Below are 26,823 nucleotides of genomic sequence, written 5' to 3' on the forward strand. Positions count from 1 at the left end.
ATCAGAGTAGCCCCCCTTCCCTGTTTTGGAAACCGACGCCGGCGACAGGTGCTTGTTTTGGCTTGCAGTACACAAGAAAACAGAATTATGGAGGTAACTGACAATTCTTAACTCAAGTGTGCACTGCTAACTCTGAATTTGTTAATGCTTATCAGATATATGAATTCAATAACAGATCTGAGGCAAAGTTCTCGTCGATCGACCTGTGAACTGTTAGTCGGTTTACGGTTGCCTACTGTATCGCCCGAGGCCAAAGGTTCACCCGTTCGTATATCAATGTGCATGATATTCAATCTATCTGGTCAGAAGAAATTATTATGCTAATCTTGCATCATGTTTACATATATTCAGACATTAAACTTTTAGAATCGTGAAAATTTAAAGTTTACACATATGAAAAAAATCAAAAAAATCTGACCTATTTTTATGCAACTTAAAAACTGAAAACCACATAGTTGAATATCTATATAGGCAGGGGGAACCCAGGAATTAATTTTGGGTGTTGCCCAAAATTTTAAACTCAGAAAAAGCTTCAAAAAAACCTAATAAATTATAATTGTCATGTCGGTTGTGCATGTATACTACTTTCTGGCACCAAACAATATATAGAACTTCATTATTTCCGAGATTGTGACAAGTATAATTTCCCTGCCGAGCATAGCAAGGCGATTTTTTTCTCTCTGAAGATGTAATACTAAACTTGTTCAAGTGCAGAATGCTAGAATTTATTCGACATTATTTCCATTGTCAAACAGATCGAATAAGGCATAGAATAGTTTTCTGAGTTTGCAGTATTATTCCAGGTTATATTTCATAACATAGAGTATTTATATTGTATGATGGCCAAGAGGAGCAAGTGTTAACAAATTCTCTGAAATAATGGTAAAAAAATAGGTTTTTGGTTAAAATGTTGATGTTTTTTGTCATGCCTTTCATGTGCATGTAGTTTAGGCGAGCATTTTGACAATTAAATATTGATTTATTTTGTCATAAATATGAATTTGTATGCATGCATATGTACAAGGGCAACACCTGTTAAAAAGAATAAATATATACATGCCAGGCTGTTATGCTAACATTGGTTATTATTCACCTGATAACGTGATGCTAAGGTGGCAATCTAATTAAAATCATATCTTCACATCGCTCCCGTTGATGTGAAGATATAGTTAGATTGCTAAGGTGGATGCTTTATTGTCTTTGAAATGTGTACATGAAACCACTGGTGAAAATACAGGTTTATCTATCATGAAATGGACTCCACCTTTGAAATAACAATTAACATATACATTGTATACCTAATTCCAACAGATGGTTTTATCCTCTCTCAACGGACAGGGTGATCACCACACCGTGACATTAGAGCAATATGATTAGGTAGACAGTCCGTTGAGCCTTCACCACTGACCTGACTGGAGACCCTACTAATATATAAACAAAAGAGAATTAATCCCCTATTGTTTAGAGTATAAGTAGTGGACTCCTTGTTTGGGCAACTGCACCCTTAGGCATATATAGATATTCAAACTGCTGCTTGCCATAGAAAACATAGTTCACAGGATGGTTGATATTAGAAGAAAATCCCATATGAAAAAGTGGAAAATCTTCAAAAACCTTAGTCCAGATTTTTTTTGGACACAGAAAAAAGGGTGTTGCCCTGGCAACTAGGGCCCTGGGTCCGCCACTGATAGGTATATGTTATAAATGAGAAAGAAGTAAAATTACTGATGTTGAAAATTGTTGTACCCTGTACACTGAACAGTATCATCAGTTTAAGCTGGGTCTAAAAAAACAACTAAACTTTAACAAATTCTCAGGTCTTTGTGTTGGTACATGTACATTAATGTACTCTGCTTACTTTTTAGCCCACCATCATCTGATGGTGGGCTATTCAAATCACCCTGCGTCCGTCGTCCGTCCTTAAACAATTCTTGTTATCGGTATTTCTCAAGAAGTACCAGAGGGATATTTCTCAAATTTTATATGTAGGTTCCCCTTGGTCCTAAGCTGTGCAGGGCAACTTTTGAAACTGCTCGGATAAACAACATGGCCGACAGGCAGCCATCTTGGATTTTGATAGTGAAAGTTTGTTATCGCTATTTCTCAAGAAGTGCCAGAGGGATCTTTCTCAAATTTTATATGTAGGTTCCCCTTGGTCATAAACTGTGCAGGGCAACTTTTGAGACTGATCGAATAAACAACACGGCCGACAGGCAGCCGTCTTGGATTTTGATAGTGAAAGTTTGTTATCGCTATTTCTCAAGAAGTGCCAGAGGGATCTTTCTCAATTTTTATATGTAGGTTCCCCTTGGTCCTAAGCTGTGCAGGGCATTTTTTGAGACTGATCAGATAAACAACATGGCCGACAGGCAGCCATCTTGGATTTTGATATTGAAAGTTTGTTATCGCTATTTCTCAAGAAGTGCCAGAGGGATCTTTCTCAAATTTTATATGTAGGTTCCCCTTGATCTCTTGTTGTACATGTTATATTTTGAGACAGATCATAAAAACAAAACGGATTAAAAGAAGAACTAAACAGATCTTTCTCATATTGCAATGATCGATTCTATTTATTTAACATTAAGTACTCTACTAGTAAATATGTGAAATGACAAACTCACTTTGAAGGTTGTCTTTCATACACATCAGTATTAAGTTTAGATCAAAAGTTACTTCAAGATGCATTTACTGTTAGCATGACTCGATCAAACAGATTAGAGGAAAGAAGAGAAAAGATCGAACTGACAAAGAACTTATGAAGATGGTATAAAGGTGGGCGCCAAGATCCCACTGGGATCTCTTGTTTAGTGATGCAGTCTCTGAGGACACTTCTTTAACTGTGCAGACACATGAATCATAACCCTGATTGTATAAAATGAAAGTCGTTTAATCAAAGCTGTAAATTTTCCAAATATCACACTGAAACTGTAATTAGGCATGTTGTAGTCAAGAAAATACATATATTCTGCTTTCTTTATTACAAGAATATTTATTTTCATCAATTTTGCAAAACATGCTACATAAGCTACAAAGAGCTTGTATTTCAACAAAACATGAGTATTATAACAGAGACATAAACATTACAACATGAAAAAAAACACCAAAACATACATGTACAATACTGTTAACATAGAAAAAGAGTTTATCACTTGGAAAGTATTTTGCACATACTGTAGTAGGCACATTGCACACAGTAAGCACATCAGCATATGGTAATATAAGCACAATAGCACATTTGCATATACATGTACAGCACATAAAAAACAAAACCATCACATGGAAAGCTTATTAGCACATAGTAAGCACATTTAATTTGCACAAGTTGTAAGCACATGGTATAGCACATATAACACATGCCTGAGCACATATATCAGCATACAGATTGCATATAGCATGAAAACACAAATCCAATGGCAGCACATCACAGAAAAAACAGGTTTGTTAGGATATACATAGGGTACATCAGCATTCAGGGTTTTCCCAAATACGGATTATTCTGCCGAAATCAGAGTAGTTCTCTGCTTTCCGTAACTCATTTGAGAGGCTGTTCCATATCCGGCCACCCTCAAAACGGAAAGACCTTTTTCCATACCTGGTGGTGTTGACCTGAGGTGGCTGCACTGTGTTTTCATTCCTAAATGAATAGGTAGAATATTTTCTGTTGATTAGTACATGTAGATAATTAGGTGACAGCTTATTTACAATTTTAAAAACTTCACCTGCAATGAGTTTCATTGTAGTGATATGTAGGTAAGATGATTTTGCACAAGTTAAAATGTCTTTCTAACTTTGAAATACAATCATTTAGTACAAATATAAGTCTTCTTTCTTGTATTTTCTCCATCTTGTTGGTACTTGATTTGTTACAGAAATGCCATATGACAGGACACAAATTGAGTGAATTTGATAATACAAATGTACAAAAGATTTGATAATTAGCATCTTTACATGTTTGGGCAGACAATTGCCAATACGTTTCAATACAGTCAATTGTTTAGAGGCTTTCCTGCAGATTTCTGCTATATGTTTATTAAAATTTAACTGTGAGTCAATATCAATTCCATGTAGCTTTATATTTTCCTCACAGATTATATTTACACCTTCAATATCAAGACTGTTGAAAGAATTTTGCTCTTTTCCAAAAATAATAGACTATGGATTTGCTTGCATGACGTAAGAATAAAACCAATGGATGAGGACTTTGGCCTCTCTCTCTCTAAAGGACCTGTTTTACACAGATGCATTTCTGTTGGCATAGCTCAATGTGTAGCTGTTATTGACTTATTGACTGTCCTTTTAATCTGAGGTCGTGAGGACATTTGTTCTAACTTGCAGTCACTTATTACTTGGTATCATTAGCTATAAAGTTATGACCCTTTCCAGGCGTGTATACAGTACTTGTAATAGGATAGAAGTGGTAAAAAGAATATGTGTTTGCTGGGACTTGAATGTACATTAATGCACATCCTTTACGCTTGTAGCTGCCACTCAGTGTAAGCCAATAAGCAGTTGCATGCACTTCAAAAAAATTAAATACAAATTTTTAAATTTAATCACTAAACAATACATCTTCGTAACAGCGATAAGTTTTAACTCTTTTAGTCAATGTCATGTTCATTTTGTTCACTTGTAGATTACAGTCCTCCATCCAAGATCTGGGAAGACCCTAGCCACTTTAACCAACGTAAGTTTTTGTTATGAACAGGAATGCATGATATATATTGAAAACATCCTACTACCCAGACTTATGTTTTCTTAATTAGTAACTATATCGAAAATGTAAGGAAGCCCAGACATAAACTCTACAAGCCCTGGATATCAGAGTAGTGTAATTGTACATGCTTGTTACTGTTCTTTAGTTCATTTTTCTTTTATACTCAAATTTAAAACACTCCTTGCAGAGAAGAAAACGTCCATACAAGAATTTGAAAATCATTGTAAATCTTCTGCATGTTGATAAAAAAAGTCAATGAAATGACTATGTCAATAAAATACATAGTCATTTTAGGCCTGTCATGTTTTATATCTCTGTAACATGTTTAAAATATAGATGTTGGTAAGTTAGCAAACCTTTTCCCCCAAACCGAGTCCTAGACAGCTGTTTTGAGACCCTGAACAGTATAACCTAAAAAATGTAAAAACTGATACAAATTTTTCATGAGAAAGATAAAAATTGACGGTACATTTGTAGATCTGTATTTGTCTTGTTTTTTAGATTTCTACAGGATCCTGTATTGCAGATGTGAAAAGGGAGTATGAGAGGAAATGTGAGTTTGATTTAAATATGGAGAAGTTTTACAGAATAACATGTTTTTTTCTGAGATCAAGTATTGGTGAACCATGTGATTCTGTGTTGTATCTCCTACCAAGAAAAATTCCATTTTATTTGACATATTTCTGACTCAGAGTTGTTTGCCCATTTACTTCAGCAAAACCTTATCGTAATTTCCTCTTTCATAAAATGTCTTTGCCATTCAATCACTGAACCTCTTGAATACAGCAGGCATTTATCCACTACATTGCTAGTCATGATTTTTCTTAAGTAATTATATACTGTAGTGTTTCTGGGACAGGGAATCATATTAAAGTGTCATTACTGCCTTAACCAGACAAGCAACCTGAAAATGTCTTTGTGTGAAATACAAATTCTGTGTTTCCTCAAGATTAATCTCCTTTTATGAAGAAGACCCTTGTTATCATCTGTTTCATTCACTTAAAAACAGATGTAGTGTCCTGCTCACTTTTCGAAAAAGGCTGCAAATAAGGGAAAGGTGACTGAGGAAACTTGAGTGTGATAGGAAAATGCAGTGTTCTATTTCCCCATCATGTGATCAGTATAGTCCAATCAGGTACAACGTTACATAGAATATGTGTAGTAATATGAATTTTTGTGGAGACATAATATGATCTCTTTGCTGTTTATTTCAGTTCCCAAGTATTACCCGACCCGGCAGGCATTTAAAAGTGATCCCAGTAAGTAGAGTTTGAGTTTTCTTGGTGGTGATTAACCTCAAACCTTTCCCTCTGATGATGGCTTGCTTGTTCTATAAATGTTTTAGTTTGGCCTGAATTCCGTAATTTACTGTTACAGAGGGAAAGACACTTAAAGATGAGACGACACTGGAGAGTATAGACTTCACTAAACCGGGAGCACTATACTTCAAGGACCTTGGGCCCCAGGTCGGCTGGACCACCGTGAGTATACACCCCTCATAGAATCTCCGACCTTTTATAGCATATATCTGACCCCTTCTAGAATCTCTAATCCCTCACATGAACTGCATACTCAACAATAAAAGTGAAATATTCATCCGTTTATTTGTTTAGATACCAAAATATAAGTAAGAATATATATGGTAACAAGGTGGTTGCCAATAGTTCATGTCTGACTAATGTCACTTAACAAAGTAAAAAATATCTTCTTATTTTGATCTATTTATTTTTCTATTATATGATTCATTTTTTAATTTTTCTCAGAACCTGAAGCAAAGAAATATGATAGTGCTTATTACATAACATAAACAAATCTAATTATCTTTTGGATAAATCTCTCTTATGACTTATCCTTGATGTTAATTTCAACATACATTTTATGAAAACAGAACTGTATATTGTTTGTGTGTGCTTTACTAGGTGTTTATGACAGAATACTCGGGTCCACTCGTAGCTTACCTAATCTTCTACGCCAGGCCGGCCATTATATATGGAGCCGCAGCTTCCCAGCCCAGATCCTGGGTAGTCAAGTGAGTTTCATATCATTTTGATAGGCTAATTACCTAAACAATACCGAAAAATACAGTTGTTGCTAAGGGAATTATTATCTCCCCTGATCGAGTTTGAAGGAGACATTAGAATGATTCTTGTCTTTCAGTTACACCTCCATTTATGCACCATCACTTCAGTTCCTTAAAGCAACAAATCTAGAGCTTGCTGGGGAACGTTTTTCATGTGCAAAGGTCAAAGGTTATGGTTACTGCTACTATAATAAATATAAAAAGGAAGATGGTTTTGCACAATAAACTCATGTGGGCCAATCAAACTCAAACTTACTTAAATCAACGTTGGCTAGTCAACCTCAAACCTATTACACTGCTTCCATACTGTATATACAATGTGCTTGCTTTTAAAGGGTAAAGGCCAAAGGTCAAGGTCACTTTATGCATAAAAAGAAAAACAGTTTCTGAAAAATGGTTTTGTTTCCATTGAACCTGGCAAATTCAAACCATGTCATTTCTCAACTTGAACACTGATTGGAGCAAATGTATTGAACTAAGTGTAAGTCCTAAAGACCTTGTTCTTGTTTGAACTGTCACCTGTATTTCAATTTCCACAAAATACAAAAGCTGCTCAGGGTAAGTAAGACTATCAGCCTACTCTGTGGATATTTCATGTTTCTTTACAATATCTCGTTGACCTTTCAGTCTTGCAGCAGCCTGTTTCTCCTTTCACTACGTCAAACGACTACTGGAGACTGTGTTTGTCCATCGCTTCTCCAACGCCACCATGCCCATCATGAACATCTTCAAGGTAACTGCTTATTAGAAAACCAGGTAATATTCGTGGTTGTGTTATCTTCATGCTTTTAGCAGAAGGATTTCATTGCAAATTAACGATGCAGTGCAAGTTTCCAGCTCCAGGCATTCTACTAATATCTAGTTCCAACTTAGCATAAAAAGATCAGAGTATTGTTGGTCGGCCAACTTCACCCTGAAACTGAATTGGAGGTTTACACATACGTACATGTATAAACTAAGAAGTTGGATAGATACGCTCAGATTGTTTTATGTGTCAGTTTCAACAAAAATAACAAAATGAAGGACTGACCTGTTTTTCGCGAACTCTCTACCACTGGAATATCATTTTCCTGACAAAGCACGAAAATAGCACTATGAATATAATGACAAATTAAAGGATCTTACAAAAGTTTTAATATTCAGTTAAGAAAAGCAATTGAAAGATACCTACAAAGGAAAATACCTTTGTAATCCAGCCACCACTAATCTGGTTTTCTCTAGCCTAGATTTATACAGATCTTTATCACATACCTTTTGAATCTTGTTATAGTAATACAACCAATATTCAGACCATGAAATACAACGTTCTGTATTGCACATGTGCAATACGGAATATTGTATTCACCTACTATCCAGAACTACTTTTTATGGGAATCCCCTTGTCATGGCGAACTGAAAAGTTCCCAGTATTTGCAAAAAATATCAAAGTTTATAAAATCTTTTTATCGATCTCTACCAAATAAGGAAGGTATGTGATAAAAGCAAGACCACACACTTGTGTTTTTCTAACGAATCTGAAAGCACTCATTTATTGTGCGGACGTATATATTCATGAGTGCATACTCATGAGTATATTCGTCCGCGCAATAAACTCATGCTTTCTGATTCTTTAGAAAAACACAAGTGTGTGGTCTTGCTTTTATCAAATACCTTCCGTACTGTTATATTTGCATTGTAACAGTAGTTTTATGTTTTTATTGTTATGTTTTTATTATGGCAGTAGTTTTATGTTTCTACTGTTATGTTTGCATTGTGACAGTAGTTTTATGTTTCTACTGTTAAGTTTGCATTGTGGCAGTATTTTTATGTTTCTACTGTTATGTTGGCATTATGACAGTAGTTTTATGTTTCTACTGTTATGTTAGCATTGTGACAGTAGTTTTATGTTTCTACTGTTATGTTGGCATTGTGATAATAGTTTTATGTTTCTACTGTTATGTTTGCATTGTGACAGTAGTTTTATGTTTCTACTGTTAAGTTTGCATTGTGGCAGTAGTTTTATGTTTCTACTGTAATGTTGGCATTATGACAGTAGTTTTATGTTTCTACTATTATGTTTGCATTGTAATGGTAGTTTAATGTTTCTACTGTTATGTTAGCATTGTAATAGTAGTTTTATGTTTCTACTGTTATGTTTGCATTGTGGCAGTAGTTTTATGTTTCTACTGTTATGTTGGCATTATGACAGTAGTTTTATGTTTCTACTATTATGTTTGCATTGTAAAAGTAGTTTAATGTTTCTACTGGTATGTTAGCATTGTAATAGTAGTTTTATGTTTCTACTGTTATGTTAGCATTGTTGCAGTAGTTTTATATTTCTACTGTTATGTTAGCATTGTAATAGTAGTTTTATGTTTCTACTGTTATGTTTGCATTGTAATAGTAGTTTTATTTTTCTACTGTTATGTTAGCATTGTGACAGTAGTTTTATGTTTCTACTGTTATGTTAGCATTGTAATAGTAGTTTTATGTTTCTACTATTATGTTAGCATTGTGACAGTAGTTTTATTTTTCTACTGTTATGTTAGCATTGTGACAGTAGTTTTATGTTTCTACTGTTATGTTTGGTTTGTAACAATTGTATGTTTGTAGTTAGTTATCACACAGTGATGTATTTTTATGTTTACAGAATAGCACCTACTACTGGGGATTTGCTGCCATGATTAGTTACTTTGTCAATCATCCACTGTACACCCCACCAAGTAAGTCCATGTTACTACCACCATATAACATAACTATCATCAGGATTTATAAGTTAGATCACTGTCAGGAAGATTTCAGAATAGTGTGCCCATGTGTTTATGCCACAGTGTTTATGTTCAGAATAGTGTGCCCATGTGTTTATACCACAGTGTTTATGTTCAGTATAGCGTGCCATGTGTTTATGCCAGTGTTTATGTTTAGAATAGTGTGCCCATGTGTTTATGCCACAGTGTTTATGTTCAGTATAGCGTGCTGTGTGTTTATGCCACAGTGTTTATGTTCAGAATAGCGTGCCATGTGTTTATGCCACAGTGTTTATGTTTAGAATAGTGTGCCCGTGTGTTTATGCCACAGTGTTAATGTTCAGAATAGTGAGCCCTGTGACATCTTTTACAAGCTGCCTTACAAGCTGTTACTATTTATGTTTTTCAGCCTATGGTGATGCCCAGGTGTATGGTGCCCTGGCTGGTTTCATCGTAAGTACACCATTAACTGCCTACTGAACTGGTTTACAAGTGATGCCCCCAATACGTTTTCTATACACACACAACTTGCACACAACTTTTTGTTTCTCCTCACATAAACAGGAGCCAGCTTTTATTTCAGTTTTCTCTCGCCATTCACAGAAAATTGTCTCTTGGTTCACCTGTTAAAGATTTCTCGGCCAACCATAATAGTATGATTTCTCTTCACACTTGGTAATTGTACTGAAGATTGTTTTTATATTCCAGTTCGGTGAACTAGGGAACTTCTCTATACATCTGGCCTTTAGGAACCTCAGACCAGCAGGTAAGCAAATCTATACAAATATTTGTAGTTCAGTTTTGAAAGGTAAGAATTAAATATTCAAATTTAAAAATATTTTTAAAAGTTAGTTGTCTAGCTAGCTTTTGTACATATGACTATCTGTTTAAGACTCCAGCATATTTGTAAAATGACATTTTTTTTAACATTCTGATCAAAATTTTGTCCACATATTAATACATGTACATTTTTATGAAATCAAATCTTTTATTAAACTTTAATCAGATTGTCCAGAAAGATAAAAACAAAGATATTGATCTCAAATGTTTATGCATGAACCACAGTGTCCAGTCACATTAGATATTGATAGTGTTAGCTATGCTAGTGTTTTTTGGGCCTGAGACAGGATTGTTCATCTACCCGTAATGTGTTGCAGGAACAAAGGAGAGGCGTATCCCCGTACAGACCTCTAACCCATTCACGGCCATGTTTAACTTCGTTTCATGTCCTAACTACACATATGAGACTGTCGCATGGGTCAGCTTCAGCGTAATGACACAATGTTTACCTGGTAAGTAAAACTTGTACCAGCTTGACTGTAGTGACAAAATGTTTGTCTTGTAAGTCAAATGTGGACCAACTAAAGTGTAATGACAAATGTTTTCAGGTAGGTCAAATGAAGACCAGCTTCAGTCTAATGTCGCAGTGTTTACCTGGAAAGTCTTTTTCTGTTAAGTTAAATTTGGACCAGAATTCAGTGTAGTGACAAAATGTTTGTCGTGTAAGTCAAATGTAGACCAGCTCCAATGTAATGACAAAAGTTAGCCTGGATGTTAAATTTGGACCTGCTTCAGTGTAATATTGCAATGTTTACCTGGAAAGTCAAACTGAGACCAGCTTCATTGCAATGACAAAATGAAATTCTGGTTTTAACTAAAATATTTATCAGCTTAAGTATAATGACAAAATGATTATCTTTTATGTTACAGCCCTGCTATTTACCACCTGTAACACTAGCTGATTGTTTTATGTTACAGCCCTGCTATTTACCACCTGTAACACTAGCTGGTTGTTTTATGTTACAGCCTTGCTATTTACCACCTGTGGATTTTATCAGATGGCAGTGTGGGCTCTGGGTAAACACCGTAATTATAAGAAGGAATTCAAAGACTACCCCAGGAGGAGGAAAGGCATTGTACCATTCCTGCTGTGAACAACAGCTTTCTCGTATGATTTATATAATTATGTAATTCCAAGCACTTCTTCAATACATGTAATTCATTTCTGATTGTGTTGATCATTCGTGGCAGCACTGTCTTACAAATCTTCGTATTAGCATTTGAAGCAGGGTTTATGTTATCGTGTTGAAGCAATATTTGTGTCATCTTGTTGAAGTATTGTTTCCATGACCTGTTTGAACATGTTTTAATATGTTACTTTTCTGAAGTTGACAATCATTTGACAATTTCTGGAATTTCACCAAATCCACACAAATTCTCCTGACTTTATCGGTGTTGTCAACACTAGAAACTAAATCATGTAAATGTTTGTGTTTAGTGTATTTAAGAGTGAGCTATGAGACCTGATGAGATGTAGCCAATGTGTTTATGTATTACTAAGAATATAGGAATACATTGTTCGTAGAACACAGTGTTTGGAGTGTGTGCCAATCAAAACTTTTTATACATAACATTTTTACATAACATTTCTTTTGATTTTGATTACGAAGATTAATTTCAATGATTTTTAAATATGTTGGATTTTGTGAGAGATTTTATTTTTTGTTTGTGTGAAATGTCAAAAAGTATTTGTTGTGATTTTGTGTAAGTCAGAATAATTTAAATGCATTGAAACTTTAAAAATTATGATTTTTAAAAACATGCTCTTATTTATGTGTCTGTAGATTTAAAATTTATCTCTTGTAACTCTTAATTTTATTGTATCAACCTGTCTTAAACAGACATTTAATTCAATTCTTAAAAAAAATAAAAATGTTTACTCAGTAACTGATGGTTCGTATTTTTTTTTATAAAAAGCCAGGTTTAAGGTCATGCTGATCAATCCTATCTATATTACACATAACGCGAGAGGAAAGGTCATTGTAGCATGTGATGTCAGAGGAAAGGTCATTGTAGCATGTGATGTCAGAGGAAAGGTCACTGTAACATGTGATATCAAAAAGGTCATACAAATGACGTCAGAGGAAAGGTCATTGTAACACATGACATCACAAAGGTTATGCATGGGACATTAATGGAAAGGTCATTGTGTAACACATGACATCACAAAGGTTATATATGGGACGTTAGAGGAAAGGTCATTGTAGCCTTTGATGTCAGAGGAAAGGTCATTATAGAATGTGATGTCAGAGGAAAGGACATTATAACACATGATATCAAAAAGGTCATACAAATGACGTCAGAGGAAAGGTCATTGTAACACATGACATCACAAAGGTTATGCATGGGATATTAGAGGAAAGGTTATTGTAACACATGACATCACAAAGGTTATACATGGGACGTTAAAGGAAAGGTCATTGTAACACATGACGTCAGAGGAAAGGTCATCATAACACATGACTTCAGAGGAAAGCTCATTGTAACACATGACATCACAAAGGTTATACATAGGACATCAGAGGAAAGGTCTTTGTAACACATGACATCAGAGGAAAGGTCAATATAACAAATGACATCAAAAAGGTCATACATGTGTCATTAAAGGAAAGGTCGTTGTAACACATGAAATCAGAGGAAAGGTCATTGTAACACATGACATCAGAGGAAAGGTCATTGTAACACATGACATCAGAGGAAAGTTATTGTAACATGACATCAGAGGAAAGTCATTATAATATGACATCAGAGGAAAGGTCATTGTAACGAGATGTCAGAGAAAAGGTCATTGCAAAATATGATGTCAGTGGAAAGATCATTATAACCTGATGTCAGAGGAAAATCATTTTAGAATATGATGTCGGAGGAAAGGTCACTATAACGTGATGTCAGAGGAAAGTTATTGTAAAATGTGATGTCAGAAGAAAGGTCATTGTAACATGTGATGTAAGAGGAAAGGTCATTGTAACGAGACGTCAGAGGAAAGGTCATTGTAAAATATGATGTCAGAGGAAAGGTCATTGTAACGTGATGTCAGAGGAAAGTCACTTTAAAAATATGATGTCAGCGAAAAGGTCATTGTAACGTGATGTCAGAGGAAAGTCATTATGAAATGTGATGTCAGAAGAAAGGTCATTGTAACATGTGATGTCAGAGGAAAGGTCATTGTAACGTGACATCAGAGGAAAGTTATTATAACCCGAGAACTTAGAGGAAAAGTCAATGTAACGTGACGTCAGAGAAAAGGTAATTGTAACATGTGATGTCACTGGAAAGGTCATTGTAACTTGACGTCAGAGGAAAGTTATTTTAAAATATGATGTCAGCGGAAAGGTCATTGTAACGTGATGTCAGAGGAAAGGTCATTGTAACATGTGATGTCAGAGGAAAGGTCATTGTAACGTGGCGTCAGAGGAAAGGTCATTGTAACATGTGATGTCAGTGGAAAGGTCATTGTAACTTGACGTCAGAGGAAAGTCATTTTAAAATATGATGTCAGCGGAAAGGTCATTGTAACATGATGTCAGAGGCCAATCATTGTAAAATGTGATGTCAAAAGAAAGGTCATTATAACATGTGATGTCAGCGGAAAGGTCATTGTAACGTGACGTCAGAGGAAAGTGTCATTGTAACGTGACGTCAGAGGAAAGGTCATTGTAACATATGATGTCAGAGGAAAGGTCATTGTAACGTGACATCAGAGGAAAGTTATTATAACCCGAGACTTTAGAGGAAAAGTCATTGTAACATAACGTCAGAGGAAAAGTCATTGTCACATGACGTCAGAGAAAAAGTAATTGTTACGTGCATCAGAGGAAATTTCATTGTCATGGGACGTCAGAGGAAAGGTCATTGTAATGTGAGGACAGAGGAAAGGGCATTGTAACATGTGACGTCAGCGGAAAGGTCATTGTAACGTGACGTCAGAGGAAAGTGTCATTGTAACGTGACGTCAGAGGAAAGGTCATTGTAACATGTGATGTCAGAGGAAAGGTCATTGTAACGTGACATGAGAGGAAAGTTATTATAACCCGAGACTTTAGAGGAAAAGTCATTGTAACATAACGTCAGAGGAAAAGTCATTGTCTCGTGACGTCAGAGGAAAAGTAATTGTTACGTGCATCAGAGGAAATTTCATTGTAATGGGACGTCAGAGGAAAGGTCATTGTAATGTGAGGACAGAGGAAAGGTCATTGTAACATGTGACGTCAGAGGAAATGTCACTGTAATATGTGATGTCGGAGGAAAGGTCTTTGTTACGTGACGTCAGAGGAAAGTCATTGTAAAATGTGATGTCAAAAGAAAGGTCAATGTAACATGTGGTGTCAGAGGAAAGGTCATTGTAACTTGACATCAGAGAAAAGGTCATTGTAACATGTGATGTTGGAGGAAAGTTATTATAATACGAGACTTTAGAGGAAAAGTCATTGTAACGTGACGTCAAGGGAAAGGTCATTGTGACATGTGACGTCGGAGGAAAGTCATTGTAAAATGTGATGAAAGAGGAAAGGTCATTGTAACATGTGGTGTCAGGGGAAAGGTGATTGTAACGTGATGTCAGAGGAAAGTTCATTGTAACTTGACGTCAGAGGAAAGGTCATTGTTACATATGACGTCAGAGGAAAGGTCATTGTATCATGTGATGTCAGAGGAAAGATCATTGTACTGTGACGTCAGAGGAAAGGTCATTGTAACGTGTGAGGGTAGAGGAAAGGTCATTGTTACATGTGATGTCAGAGGAAAGGTCATTTTAACGTGACGTCAGAGGAAAGGTGATTGTAAAATATGATGTCAGAGGAAAGGTCATTGTAACGTGATGTTAGAGGAAAGATCATTGTAAAGTGACGTCAGAGGAAAGGTCATTGTAACACATGACATCAGAGGAAAGTCATTGTAACATGACATCAGAGGAAAGGTCACTGTAACGTGATGTCAGAGGAAAGGTCATTGTAACGTGACGTCAGAGGAAAGGTCATTGTAAAATATGATGTTAGAGGAAGGTCATTGTAATGTGATGTCAGAGGAAAGTCATTTTAAAATATGTGAGAGGAAAGGTCATTGTAACGTGATGTCAGAGGAAAGTCATTGTAAAATGTGATGTCAGAGGAAAGGTCATTGTAACATGTGATGTCAGAGGAAAGGTCATTGTAACGTGACGTCAGAGGAAATGTCATTGTAAAATATGATGTCAGAGGAAAGGTCATTGTAACGTGATGTTAGAGGAAAGTCATTTTAAAATATGATTTCAGCGGAAAGGTCAATGTAACGTTATGTCAGAAGAATAGTCATTGTAACATGTGATGTCAGAGGAAAGGTCATTGTAACGTGATGTCAGAGGCAAGTCATTGTAAAATGTGATGTCAAAAGAAAGGTCAATGTAACATGTGGTGTCAGAGGAAAGGTCAGTGTATCGTGACGTCAGAGGAAAGTTCATTGTAACGTGACGTCAGAGGAAAGTTCATTGTTACATATGACGTCAGAGGAAAGGTCATTGTATCATGATATCAGAGGTGAGGTCACTGTTACATATGTGACGTCAGAGGAGGTCATTGTAACATGTCATGTCAGAGGTACCTCATCTCAATAAATAAAATGTCTAGGGTGGTTTACATTTAACAAGTTGATGCTGGGATGAAAGGCTATGAAGTTAGATTCATTGTCCTTATATTTTTAAGGTTACAGGGGTCCAATAAGCTTAAAACTTTAAACAGGTTCTTTAGAATGACTTTAAGTCGTAAATATTGATATTTTTCCTGAAGCTTTATTTTATTTCACTTTTATTTCATATTTTGTCAAGATATATCCGGCGGAAAATTATCGTACCTTACCCATTTTAAATGTCTTAAAAGTACATTTACATTAAAACTATATAGGGAATAATTGGGTGGCTGATAGGAAGGTATTGCTTAACGTTTATTGAGCTCTCATAATTTACAATTGGATCCATTGTTTATTGAACTGTGAAAATAATATCTTCAGCTATCAGATAGGTAGATAGATAGTATATCACCAGGATCTTGGAACTTTCAGCGATACCCAATAAAGACTAACCATCGTTATAATATTATAGGAGAGAAACATTAGTATGCAGTTATATTAAAATCAAATCCTTCAATTTCAGCTTATCGATGTGTAAACCCAAATTATGGAAGACAGCTGTTTGAAATTGGATTTCAATCACTGCATGGTATTTGCTTTTCGCCACCATTGTCGATACCATTGAATCTTTTGGAGCAGTTCATTTATATATAGACGAGACTAAATTTAGAACCTTTGTACAGTCACAGTGATTAATCCGGTACGTGTACTAGGTACCGGGTGTGTGGCCACTAATTAATCCGCCACTTAGTACAAGGGCACTATACTCACATTGTACCGGCCGGCCGATGTGTGACCTCTTATTTGACATTACATGTGTACTACCTACTACGTATACCCAGCCGGTGTACGGGTGGTATACTTAGGTCGGTACACGTGCTTAATTGGTTGTGTAACCGGTTCTAACATGTGCCAACTCGTATACATATACACCTATAGTAGATCTCCACACACAATGAAGCGCTCGTTTATTTTGTAGTATGTTCTTTTGTATATGTTTAACACCTCTATCCTCGCTACCTGTGCTGTCTATCAGACCCCTTTAATCAGACGCATTGGTCAGCGGGTATTGATTAATAGTCAGGTTTGTTTGACCCGTACATAATACCAAACTGAGGAATTAGGAACGAGGTCAACTGCTGAACACCAAGGGTATGTAATATGGTATATATGTTGCTTCAGGGTCGCGTGCACGTGTTATGAGTGTGGCGGGCGTGGTTGGGTGTGGTTAGGTAAGGTTGGGGTGTGGTTGGACAGGGTGATGGTGACTTTACGTCAAAGAATCATTGTAAAATACAGTCTGTAACCATGTTTGGTAGATTTCTGTTTCCGATGCCCATTATTAAAATGGTGGAGGTGTTTGTATTATGGGTTGAATTTGTGGGGGGTTCTCTATATATAGTGTGGGTATGGTTAACGTATGGGAGAATGTTGAAGCATACACGTCACCTCACACACGAAAAATAATACATTATTAAGGACTGTATATATAAACAATATAGAAGGACTGAATAGAATTACACCGTTCAATCCTTATATTTAGATTCTTAATTTTTATTTATTATCGACCTAAATACAGATATTCCCTTATATTTCCAATATTGATGTGTGTATGTTGTCAGTGCAAACGAGATTCCTGGAACAGCTTAACGTCATCAAAATGTTTGCTTCCAACGGTTGTCTCATGTTATTCGAGGCGAGAGGAGAAGCTTCGAAATGACGCTGATCCAATTGCGTTCAAAGCCCTATGATCGTAATTTCTTATGGTAATGCTCATAGTCCTACTTGCAGGAAATGGAAATATACATATATAAAAATTAAGATTCAATAAAGATGTGAGAGTCAATCAATGACACCGTATGAGTTTGGAAATTATTTCCCCTTTTTTACAAACTACGTCATTGTTTTTGGTTAGTTGTCCCATATATCCCCTTTGTAAGTTTTGCTATTGCAATGCGTTTAGGATACAATACATGATAATTGAAAATATTTCCTCGGTGTCAAAAAATCGTGATTATGCCGATATCTGTTTTTTTGTAGGTGAAATCATGGATGTTTTACACACAACCAAAGACCTTTATGACTGGGCATTATCTAAAGGAGGTAAGTTTAATACAACAAAATAAGTATAATGTCGGTTCTGATTTTGTGTAAATTGAATTCTACCACAGCAGAGACAAGACATATTAACATTGACAGTTACATGATTTAATAGTAAATTTTGTGAGATGAAAATACCGAAAGTGTATACAACTTTTCACATTATTATAACTACATGTAGCACGAATTCAGGGTCCGTTGTTTACAATGGGAAGCGTTGGATTATGACTGATGTTTGTATAAATGTTTAAATAAGAATCAAAATGACAGGAAACTTTTACAAGTAAAACAAATGAACTGATTCAAAATAACAGTGGGGCCTGTATTTCCGTTTCCTTCGCCGGTAATTATATTTCTCATGTTTGAACATCATTGCTGTTGTGTTAAATCAAATCTGGGACTTCTGTAAAAAAAAATTGTACCAAAGTATCTCCACCTATGTGCTATGTCCCCAACTTGTGTCATCTGTACTTCTGTCCCCAGACCCCCGGGTCGAGGCGTGGCCCCTGATGGAATCCCCGGTGCCCGTCCTGACGTTAGTGGCACTATACCTGGTGATGGTATACCACGGTCCTAGGGTAATGGTACAACAAAAGCCGGTCTCCCTCAATTCTGTCCTAGTGGTCTACAATCTAGGGTTGGTCGGCCTTTCTGCTTACATGTTTTACGAGGTAGGTTGTAATTCTCAAACAGAATGACTAAACGGTTACATTTTATATAATATTAAGTCTTTGTTTACCCTCGAGATAAAACCTAACAGCTCATTTTTATGATAGCACAAAACATTTTATGATATGTTAGAATGGCAGCTTATATTATATGTTTGTCAACCTTTGGTAACGACAGGAATAATTGTGTCCCCACTGACGACACGCTCAAAAAGACATAAAATTACAGACTAAAACATATCTGATTATTTAAAATAAACCCGTATAACACTATCAAGAAATTAAGAAACGCATTTGAGTTATTCATTTATGTTTTATTTACGTTAATTACAGTTCCTAGTGACCAGTGTTCAGGCCGGGTACAGTCTAAGATGTCAACCGGTCAATTACTCCAATGACCCTTTAGCACTACGGGTGAGACTTTTCAATTGGAAACATATTTTATTGATTGAATAATTAATCGGATAGGGTAACAAACGTATCCTATATACGCCCTAATCGGATACATACGTATCCTATATACGCCCTTTCCTCGGGTGAGACTTTTAGTACATGTGCTTTTTCAAATACTTTGTGAACTGGTGGCGAATCTCAGGCCCCGAAACGGAACTAGTATGTGTCACAGGGACACGAGAATTCATCACAATATGACAGGAATTTGATCTAAACATTAAAATCCTAACATTTCCCCTCACACATCAGGAAAGGCCCAATTATACATTTATAAAAAAACACACCATATGATTTTAAAAAGGTAAATCCTCGAAACCCTTTGATCTGTTAATATAAACTGCATTGTTTCATTTATAGCGCTCTTCTAATAAAAACTCTCCCGTAAAATAATTCAATATCCTTCTCCATTTAGCTCCTTTCTCATTTACATTCTCTGTTTACAGATGGCGAGTGTCTGTTGGTGGTATTTTTTCTCCAAAATCATAGAATTTTTAGACACTGTAAGTATAACCCAAAGTGCATTTACCGGAATGTGACTTTCAGATCTATTTGTTTATCATATATGTTTTTTGTTGTTTTCTTATGTATTGCCAATGGCATTCTGATCTCAGCGTTAAGTTCCATAAGTTCCTATTTTGTTTCAGACATTTTTTATACTAAGAAAGAAAAACGAACAGATCACTTTTCTTCACGTGTATCACCACAGCACCATGCCACTTAACTGGTGGTTAGGGGTCAAGTTCGTGGCTGGAGGTCAAGGTTAGTTACAACAGTTCAAGGTCGAACTAGAGTAAATAAGATAGTGAAGTATATTTGGATTGAAGGATTTCTTGATAAATGTTAATGCCGGTATGAACGCAAATCGGTTACTTTCATATCCAGGGATTACGTTCTCTGCAAAGAGCGAACGTTAACGTAACCTCTGGAATATCGAGAATGATGAGGGTTCCATGCTACGTATTGGTGTAACCTATTTGCGTTTATACTTGCATGCATATTAGAAACCATCTCTGTTCCATAGACATATTCACATTATAAAGATAAAACTATTAATGATTTAGATATAAGTATTTCCTTATATTTGTGGTATTTAAGTTTGTGTGTTGTCGCCGCAAACGATATTCCTCGCCAAAATGAAACCGATAAAATTGCACTCATAATTTTACAATGAAAACGTATATTATGCTCAATAATTTTATAGCTTCGAGGATTTTTCATTTTTAGCTCACCTGGCACAAAGTGCCAAGTGAGCTTATGCCGTGGTGCGGCGTCCGTCGTCCGTCCGTCTGTCCGTCCGTCCGTCGTCCGTCCGTCGTCCGGCGTCAATATTTTACTTTAAACGACTTCTTCTTAATAACCGAAAGGCCTAGGGTGATGATATTTGGCCAGAAGCAAACTGGGATGAAGGGCTACCAAGTTTGTTCAAATAAATGAGCTTGATCCATTTTCAAGGTCACATGGGTCAAATATGTTCAAAACCTTTAAACAACTTCTTCTGAATAACCAAGAGGCCTAGGATGATGATATTTGGCCAGTATCATGCTGGAATGAAGGGCTACCAAGTTTGTTCAAATAAATGAGCTTGATCCATTTTCAAGGTCACATGGGTCAAATATGTTTTTAACCTTTAAACGACTTCTTCTGAATAACCAAGAGGCCTAATATAATGCCAGTAACATGCTGGGATGAAGGACTACCAAGTGAATGACCTTCAGCTCACCTGGCACAAAGTGCCAAGTGAGCTTATGCCGTGGTGCGGCCTCCGTCGTCCGCCCGTCCGTCCGTCCGTCCGTCGTCCGTCCGTCGTCCGGCGTCAATATTTTACTTTAAACGACTTCTTCTTAATAACCGAAAGGCCTAGGGTGATGATATTTGGCCACAAGCAAACTGGGATGAAGGGCTACCAAGTTTGTTCAAATAAATGCCCTTCATCCATTTTCAAGGTCACATGGGTCAAATATGTTCAAAACCTTTAAACAATTTCTTCTGAAAACCAAGAGGCCTAGGATGATGATATTTGGCCAGTATCATGCTGGAATGAAGGGCTACCAAGTTTGTTCAAATAAATGACCTTGCCTTATATTCAAGGTCACAGGGGTCAAATATGTTCAAAACCTTTCTACAACTTCTTCTGAATTACTGAGAGGCCTAGGATGATGATATTTGGCCAGTAACATGCTGGAATGCAGGGCTACCAAGTTTGTTCAAATAAATGGCCTTGTCTTATATTCAAGGTCACATGGGTCAAATATGTTCAAAACCTTTAAACAACTTCTTCTGAATAACCAAGAGGCCTAGGATGATGATATTTGGCCAGTAACATGCTGGAATGAAGGGCTTCCAAGTTTGTTCAAATAAATGGCCTTGCCTTATATTCAAGGTCTCAGGGGTCAAATATGTTCAAAACCTTTAAACAATTTCTTCTGAAAACCAAGAGGCCTAGGATGATGATATTTGGCCAGTAACATGCTGGAATGCAGGGCTACCAAGTTTGTTCAAATAAATGGCCTTGCCTTATATTCAAGGTCTCAGGGGTCAAATATGTTCAAAACCTTTAAACAACTTCTTCTGAATAACCAAGAGGCCTAGGATGATGATATTTGGCCAGTAACATGCTGGAATGAAGGGCTACCAAGCTTGTTCAAATAAATGACCTTGCCTTATATTCAAGGTCACAGGGGTCAAATATGTTCAAAACCTTTCTACAACTTCTTCTGAATTACTGAGAGGCCTAGGATGATGATATTTGGCCAGTAACATGCTGGAATGCAGGGCTACCAAGTTTGTTCAAATAAATGGCCTTGCCTTATATTCAAGGTCACAGGGGTCAAATATGTTTAAAACCAATGACCTCTTCTTAATAAGCAAAGGCCAAGAGTGATGATATTTGGTTATTAACATGCTGGGATGAAGGACTACCAAGTGAATGACCTTCACCCTATCCAAGGTCACAGTGGTGAATAGATATTTAAATCTTTAAATGATTTGTTCTGTATAACCAAAAGGTTTAGGGTAATGATATTTTGCCAGAAGCATGCTGGGTTGGAAGACTAAAAACTCTGTTCAACCTAATGTCCTTGTTCGACATTCAAGGTCACAGGCATCATATATTTAAATCTTTTAATAGGTTCTTATGAACCAAACACTGATATTCTGCCTGTAGCTGTATTTTAGTCAACATTTAAGATTACAAGTGTGAGATTAATACCAGGTGAGCGATGCAGGCCCATTGGGCCTCTTGTTAAATGTAATTATATACATATGCATATAGCGGCAAGGGAGATAACTGTAACACCAATTCGACATGCACTGTAGCAAACAAAAAAATCAGTGTATTTCATGTAACATGTTTGAAAAATTTAGGGTCCGTAGATAGGGAACTTATTTTATTAAAAAAATAATTTAAGTGTTTTATAAAGTTATTTTAACTTTAACTTGCCTAAAATAAGTTGAGGGTTGGTAGGGTTACTTTAACTAAAAAAAACAACACTTTTTGCCTTGCCTTATTTTAAATGTATTTCTTGCTCAGAGAGCATTGCTATGACGTAGATATGAAATTATTTTAGTATAACATGTTTTTATGGATTTGTTTTTCGCATCCTATAAACCACACCTCCAATATTAATATGGGCTTCCGAAAGCAATGAATTATTGCTAATGAAGAACTAAAGATACATGTACATATTAATGCGTTTTTCTTTGAAGCTTGGTTTCTGGCAATGCTGAATTGTTTCGTCCATATTTTGATGTACACATACTACGGGTTGTCTGCCCTTGGTCCACACATGCAGAAATATTTATGGTGGAAACGCTATCTTACAATACTTCAATTGGTAAGTGTTACTTGTAAGACTAGGAAGTCACGCCTAAGTAGGGCTGTTATAGTAAAATCTTTAAGGAGAAACTCTATACCAAAGCACGTCTATTATAAGATAGATTTTCGTAAACTTTAATCACGGACTTAGATAGCAATCTAATTCCTTGCCATAATCCAGTTATAAAATTGGAATGATACCATTGCTTAGATGGTAATAACAAGTTAAAATTGTTTGAGATAGTTGCCGTAGATGAACTTCCCTAGGGGTATTTTTCAATTTTGACTGAATATCACTCACCCCTCCAAAAATCCACCCAAACAAATTTCACCCATATCGGTCTTTCCGAGTATATTTCTTTGCTATTTCTAAGTGGAACAGAATACATTCCACCCGTCCTAACCCTTCCCGTCCTTACCCTTCCCATCCTCTGTCATTCTTCGTCTCTTAGGCAACTCACACTGCCAGCCACGAGATAAATCTTTAGATGCGTTATTGGCAGATTGTTGATTAGCGCCTTGAAATAAGTCAGCCTTCTTCTACGACCAAAGAAACTACATAAAACGTATTTCTGTTTTAACTGATATTTTCTTTGGTTACAGAGTCAGTTTTTTGCTGTCATACTGCACACTGGCTACAACATGACGACCGACTGTGATTTCCCCATCGGATTTAACTACGCTGTGTTTATATACGCCATCACACTGGTGCTGTTGTTCTCCAACTTCTTCATGCACACTTACACGTCAAAGGAAGACCAACACACACAAGTCAAAGGAAGACCAACACACACAAGTCAAAGGAAGTTACAATAACTATAGGAAGAGCTTAACACAATAACGATAGCTCAAAGGAAGAGCTTAACACAGTTACGATAACTCAAAGGAAGAGCTAAACACAGTTACGATAACTCAAAGGAACAGCTAAACACAGTTACGATAGTTAAACAGTTACGATAACTCAAAGGAAGAGCTTAACACAGTTACGATAACTAAATACAGTTACGATAACTCAAAGGGAGAGCTAAACACAATTACGATAACTCAAAGGAACAGCTACATACAGTAACGATAGCTAAACACAGTTACGATAGTTAAACAGTTACGATAACTCAAAGGAAGAGCTTAACACAGTTACGATAACTAAACACAGTTACGATAACTCAAAGGAAGAGCTTAACACAATTACGATAACTCAAAGGGAGAGCTTAACACACTTACGATAACTCAAAGGAAGAGCTTAACACAGTTACGATAACTCAAAGGGAGAGCTTAACACAATTACGATAGCTCAAAGGAAGAGCTTAACACAGTTACCTTAGCTAAACACAGTTACGATAACTCAAAGGGAGAGCTAAACACACTAACGATAACTCAAAGGGAGAGCTAAACACAGTTACGATAACTCAAAGGAAGAGCTTAACACAGTTACGATAGCTAAACACAGTTACGATAAATCAAAGGGAGAGCTTAACACACTTACGATAACTCAAAGGAAGAGCTTTACACAGTTACGATAACTCAAAGGAAGAGCTAAACACAGTTACGATAACTCAAAGGAAGAGCTTAACAAAGTTACGATAGCTAAACACACTAACGATAACTCAAAGGGAGAGCTTAACACACTTACGATAACTAAACACACTTACAATAACTCAAAGGAAGAGCTTAACACAGTTACGATAACTAAACACACTTACGATAACTCAAAGGAAGAGCTACATACAGGTACGATAGTTAAACACAGTTACGATAGCTAAACACAGTTACGATAACTCCAAGGAAGAGCTTAACACAGTTACGATAACTAAACACACTAACGATAACTCAAAGGAAGAGCTTAACACAGTTACGATAACTAAACACACTTACGATAACTCAAAGGAAGAGCTTAACACAGCTACGATAGCTAAACACAGTTACGATAACTCAAAGGGAGAGCTAAACACACTAACGATAACTCAAAGGGAGAGCTTAACACAGTTACGATAACTCAAACAATAGTTACATACACACCAGACAAACGATGAAATAGCACATACCTGGTGAAAGAAGAGCTAACTATATTCAATTTCTTGTTACCTTGTTAGAAAGTTCAAGCCTGATTCTCGTTGGTTAATCGCGGTGTAAAACCGAACAAAAAGCCTCGTATTCCAGATTTAATAAGACTATTGGTGAACAAGAATAAGAACTTGGTCCCGTTTCATCAACGTTCCTCAAATTAAAGGGACTAGAGTGGTAATTAGGTCACTGTTTAAAAATATCACAAAACGTAACATTTTTTACAACATATGCCACAAAACTTACAATTTGTCTTAATAATACTAATTAATCATTTACATCATCGATTCCCTGCAGTTTCCTTGGTATAAATGACCAAACACTGTGATACTCACACTCAGGTACTGATAGCATTGACTTTATTTACACCTGTTTATTGGAAGCGTTTCAATGTTGATTATACATTGTATAGACATGCTTATTATGAATTTGTGGATTTTTAAGAATCTACCTCATTAAAATTATTAAAATATTTGTTAATAAAGATTATGTAGTGTGAAAACCATGGTATTGTTTGTCTGATTTTTCTACACAATAGCAATCTGATGCAGTTCCATATCCGATGGTTTTCTAAATTCGAATGTGGCACTTGACCTCTGCAGCACTGTCTGCGAGTTCTAAGAACTATTCTCTTCCTATCACACGGATGTGTAGGATGAGCAGTAATAGGAATGTGGCACTTTGTACCTCTACATTTCATAACATACTGTGTTTAGTATTATCTTAGCAGGTTTGAAGAAACATTAAATTCCTTTCGCGTTAACTTTGCTGGCTGTTGTATTTTGTTCATTTAAAACTTATTGTGAAGAACTTAAATAGTATCTGCGACGTACATTAGGGTCATTAACAAGACTGCAGGTCTTTATTTTGCGATAACATGTTTTTTTATCGTCCTCCTTTGGGTCTGAAAGTTCTACTTCAGGTGATGCTCAATGCTTCACTTCCGGTCCTGAAAGTTCCGCTATCGGTTTTGTAATAGAAGTGACTTTTGTCAAACAGGAAATGTTAACGTTCACATCTTTTTTCATTCTTACCTTGCTTGTGAACAATGAAATTGAGGGATGTTATGTCCATAGTTAAATCGATGAGATTTTGCTGTTTAAACCTCACGTCGGGGATGAACTATGTTTGTCCATCGCCAGGAGTGGAGCCAAAATATGTGATTTACTCTATCAGATTCGGATGCTTGTCTATCACTAGGAAAGGGTGGGGAACCTACGCCATCAACGGGGATAACGCGGGAATAAAAAGGATGCGAGTGGGACTGCTTCGTCGTAAGTATTACACCAATATATCCAAATATTGAGACTGTATTGTTTGCCTATGTTAACTGTTGAAGATCCCATGTTGCAAAGAGTCTGTCGGTGTAATTGTTCAAAAAGTCGTGTACAGTTGTGCATCGTACGAACAATTAACGAGGATATGTTAGGACATTTTTGTGGTTTTCATGCATATTGCCTTACAATGTGAGAATGTAACAAATTACATGTCCGAGGATAATATGAATCGAATATAAATGCTTACTGAGATATACCATTTGAGTCATAGGCTCAGAAGTTGTATGTTTCTTATGTTATGGTGAGAAATGTAAAATCGGATATCGGTAGGACTTTACAAATACAGGATATCGTGCGGACATTTTTGACAATAGATGTTAAAGATTTTCTATTTCAATATCTTTACCTGATGCATGTAATGAGGATACATATTTCGGTCAAACGTATCTTTTGTCACGACCAGCTTTTTTTTCGAGGTGTTTTTTGACGATT

At 36.2% G+C, this 26,823-nt stretch overlaps 2 protein-coding genes across 3 annotated transcripts; both read left to right on the plus strand.

The window, feature by feature from the left end:
* The first annotated feature begins 10 nt into the window (after positions 1 to 10).
* On the plus strand, positions 11 to 12,243 carry LOC110461543 (very-long-chain enoyl-CoA reductase-like). The gene is made up of 12 exons (XM_021515056.1): positions 11 to 93; positions 4,634 to 4,684; positions 5,216 to 5,267; positions 5,929 to 5,973; positions 6,092 to 6,195; positions 6,634 to 6,743; positions 7,422 to 7,527; positions 9,424 to 9,496; positions 9,930 to 9,973; positions 10,229 to 10,286; positions 10,678 to 10,812; positions 11,327 to 12,243. The coding sequence occupies exons 1-12, from the start codon at positions 88 to 90 to the stop codon at positions 11,452 to 11,454; spliced, it is 912 nt and encodes a 303-aa protein (XP_021370731.1). The 5' UTR covers positions 11 to 87; the 3' UTR covers positions 11,455 to 12,243.
* A 4,581-nt stretch (positions 12,244 to 16,824) lies between these two features.
* On the plus strand, positions 16,825 to 26,279 carry LOC110461521 (elongation of very long chain fatty acids protein 4-like). 2 transcript variants are annotated; one of them, XM_021515006.1, is made up of 9 exons: positions 16,825 to 17,110; positions 17,999 to 18,061; positions 18,542 to 18,729; positions 19,060 to 19,140; positions 19,623 to 19,679; positions 19,824 to 19,938; positions 22,885 to 23,012; positions 23,597 to 23,815; positions 23,848 to 26,279. In XM_021515006.1, exons 2-8 carry the CDS (start codon positions 18,007 to 18,009, stop codon positions 23,807 to 23,809), a joined length of 837 nt encoding a protein of 278 aa, XP_021370681.1. In that variant the 5' UTR covers positions 16,825 to 17,110; positions 17,999 to 18,006; the 3' UTR covers positions 23,810 to 23,815; positions 23,848 to 26,279. The 2 variants fall into 2 exon arrangements, with proteins under 2 accessions (XP_021370681.1, XP_021370680.1); XM_021515005.1 differs by having other exon boundaries at positions 16,826 to 17,110; positions 23,597 to 26,279.
* The last annotated feature ends 544 nt before the right edge of the window (positions 26,280 to 26,823 follow it).

The sequence above is a fragment of the Mizuhopecten yessoensis genome, unplaced genomic scaffold (genome assembly GCF_002113885.1).
Source record: "Mizuhopecten yessoensis strain PY_sf001 unplaced genomic scaffold, ASM211388v2 scaffold10635, whole genome shotgun sequence".
Taxonomy (NCBI): Eukaryota; Metazoa; Mollusca; class Bivalvia; order Pectinida; family Pectinidae; genus Mizuhopecten; species Mizuhopecten yessoensis.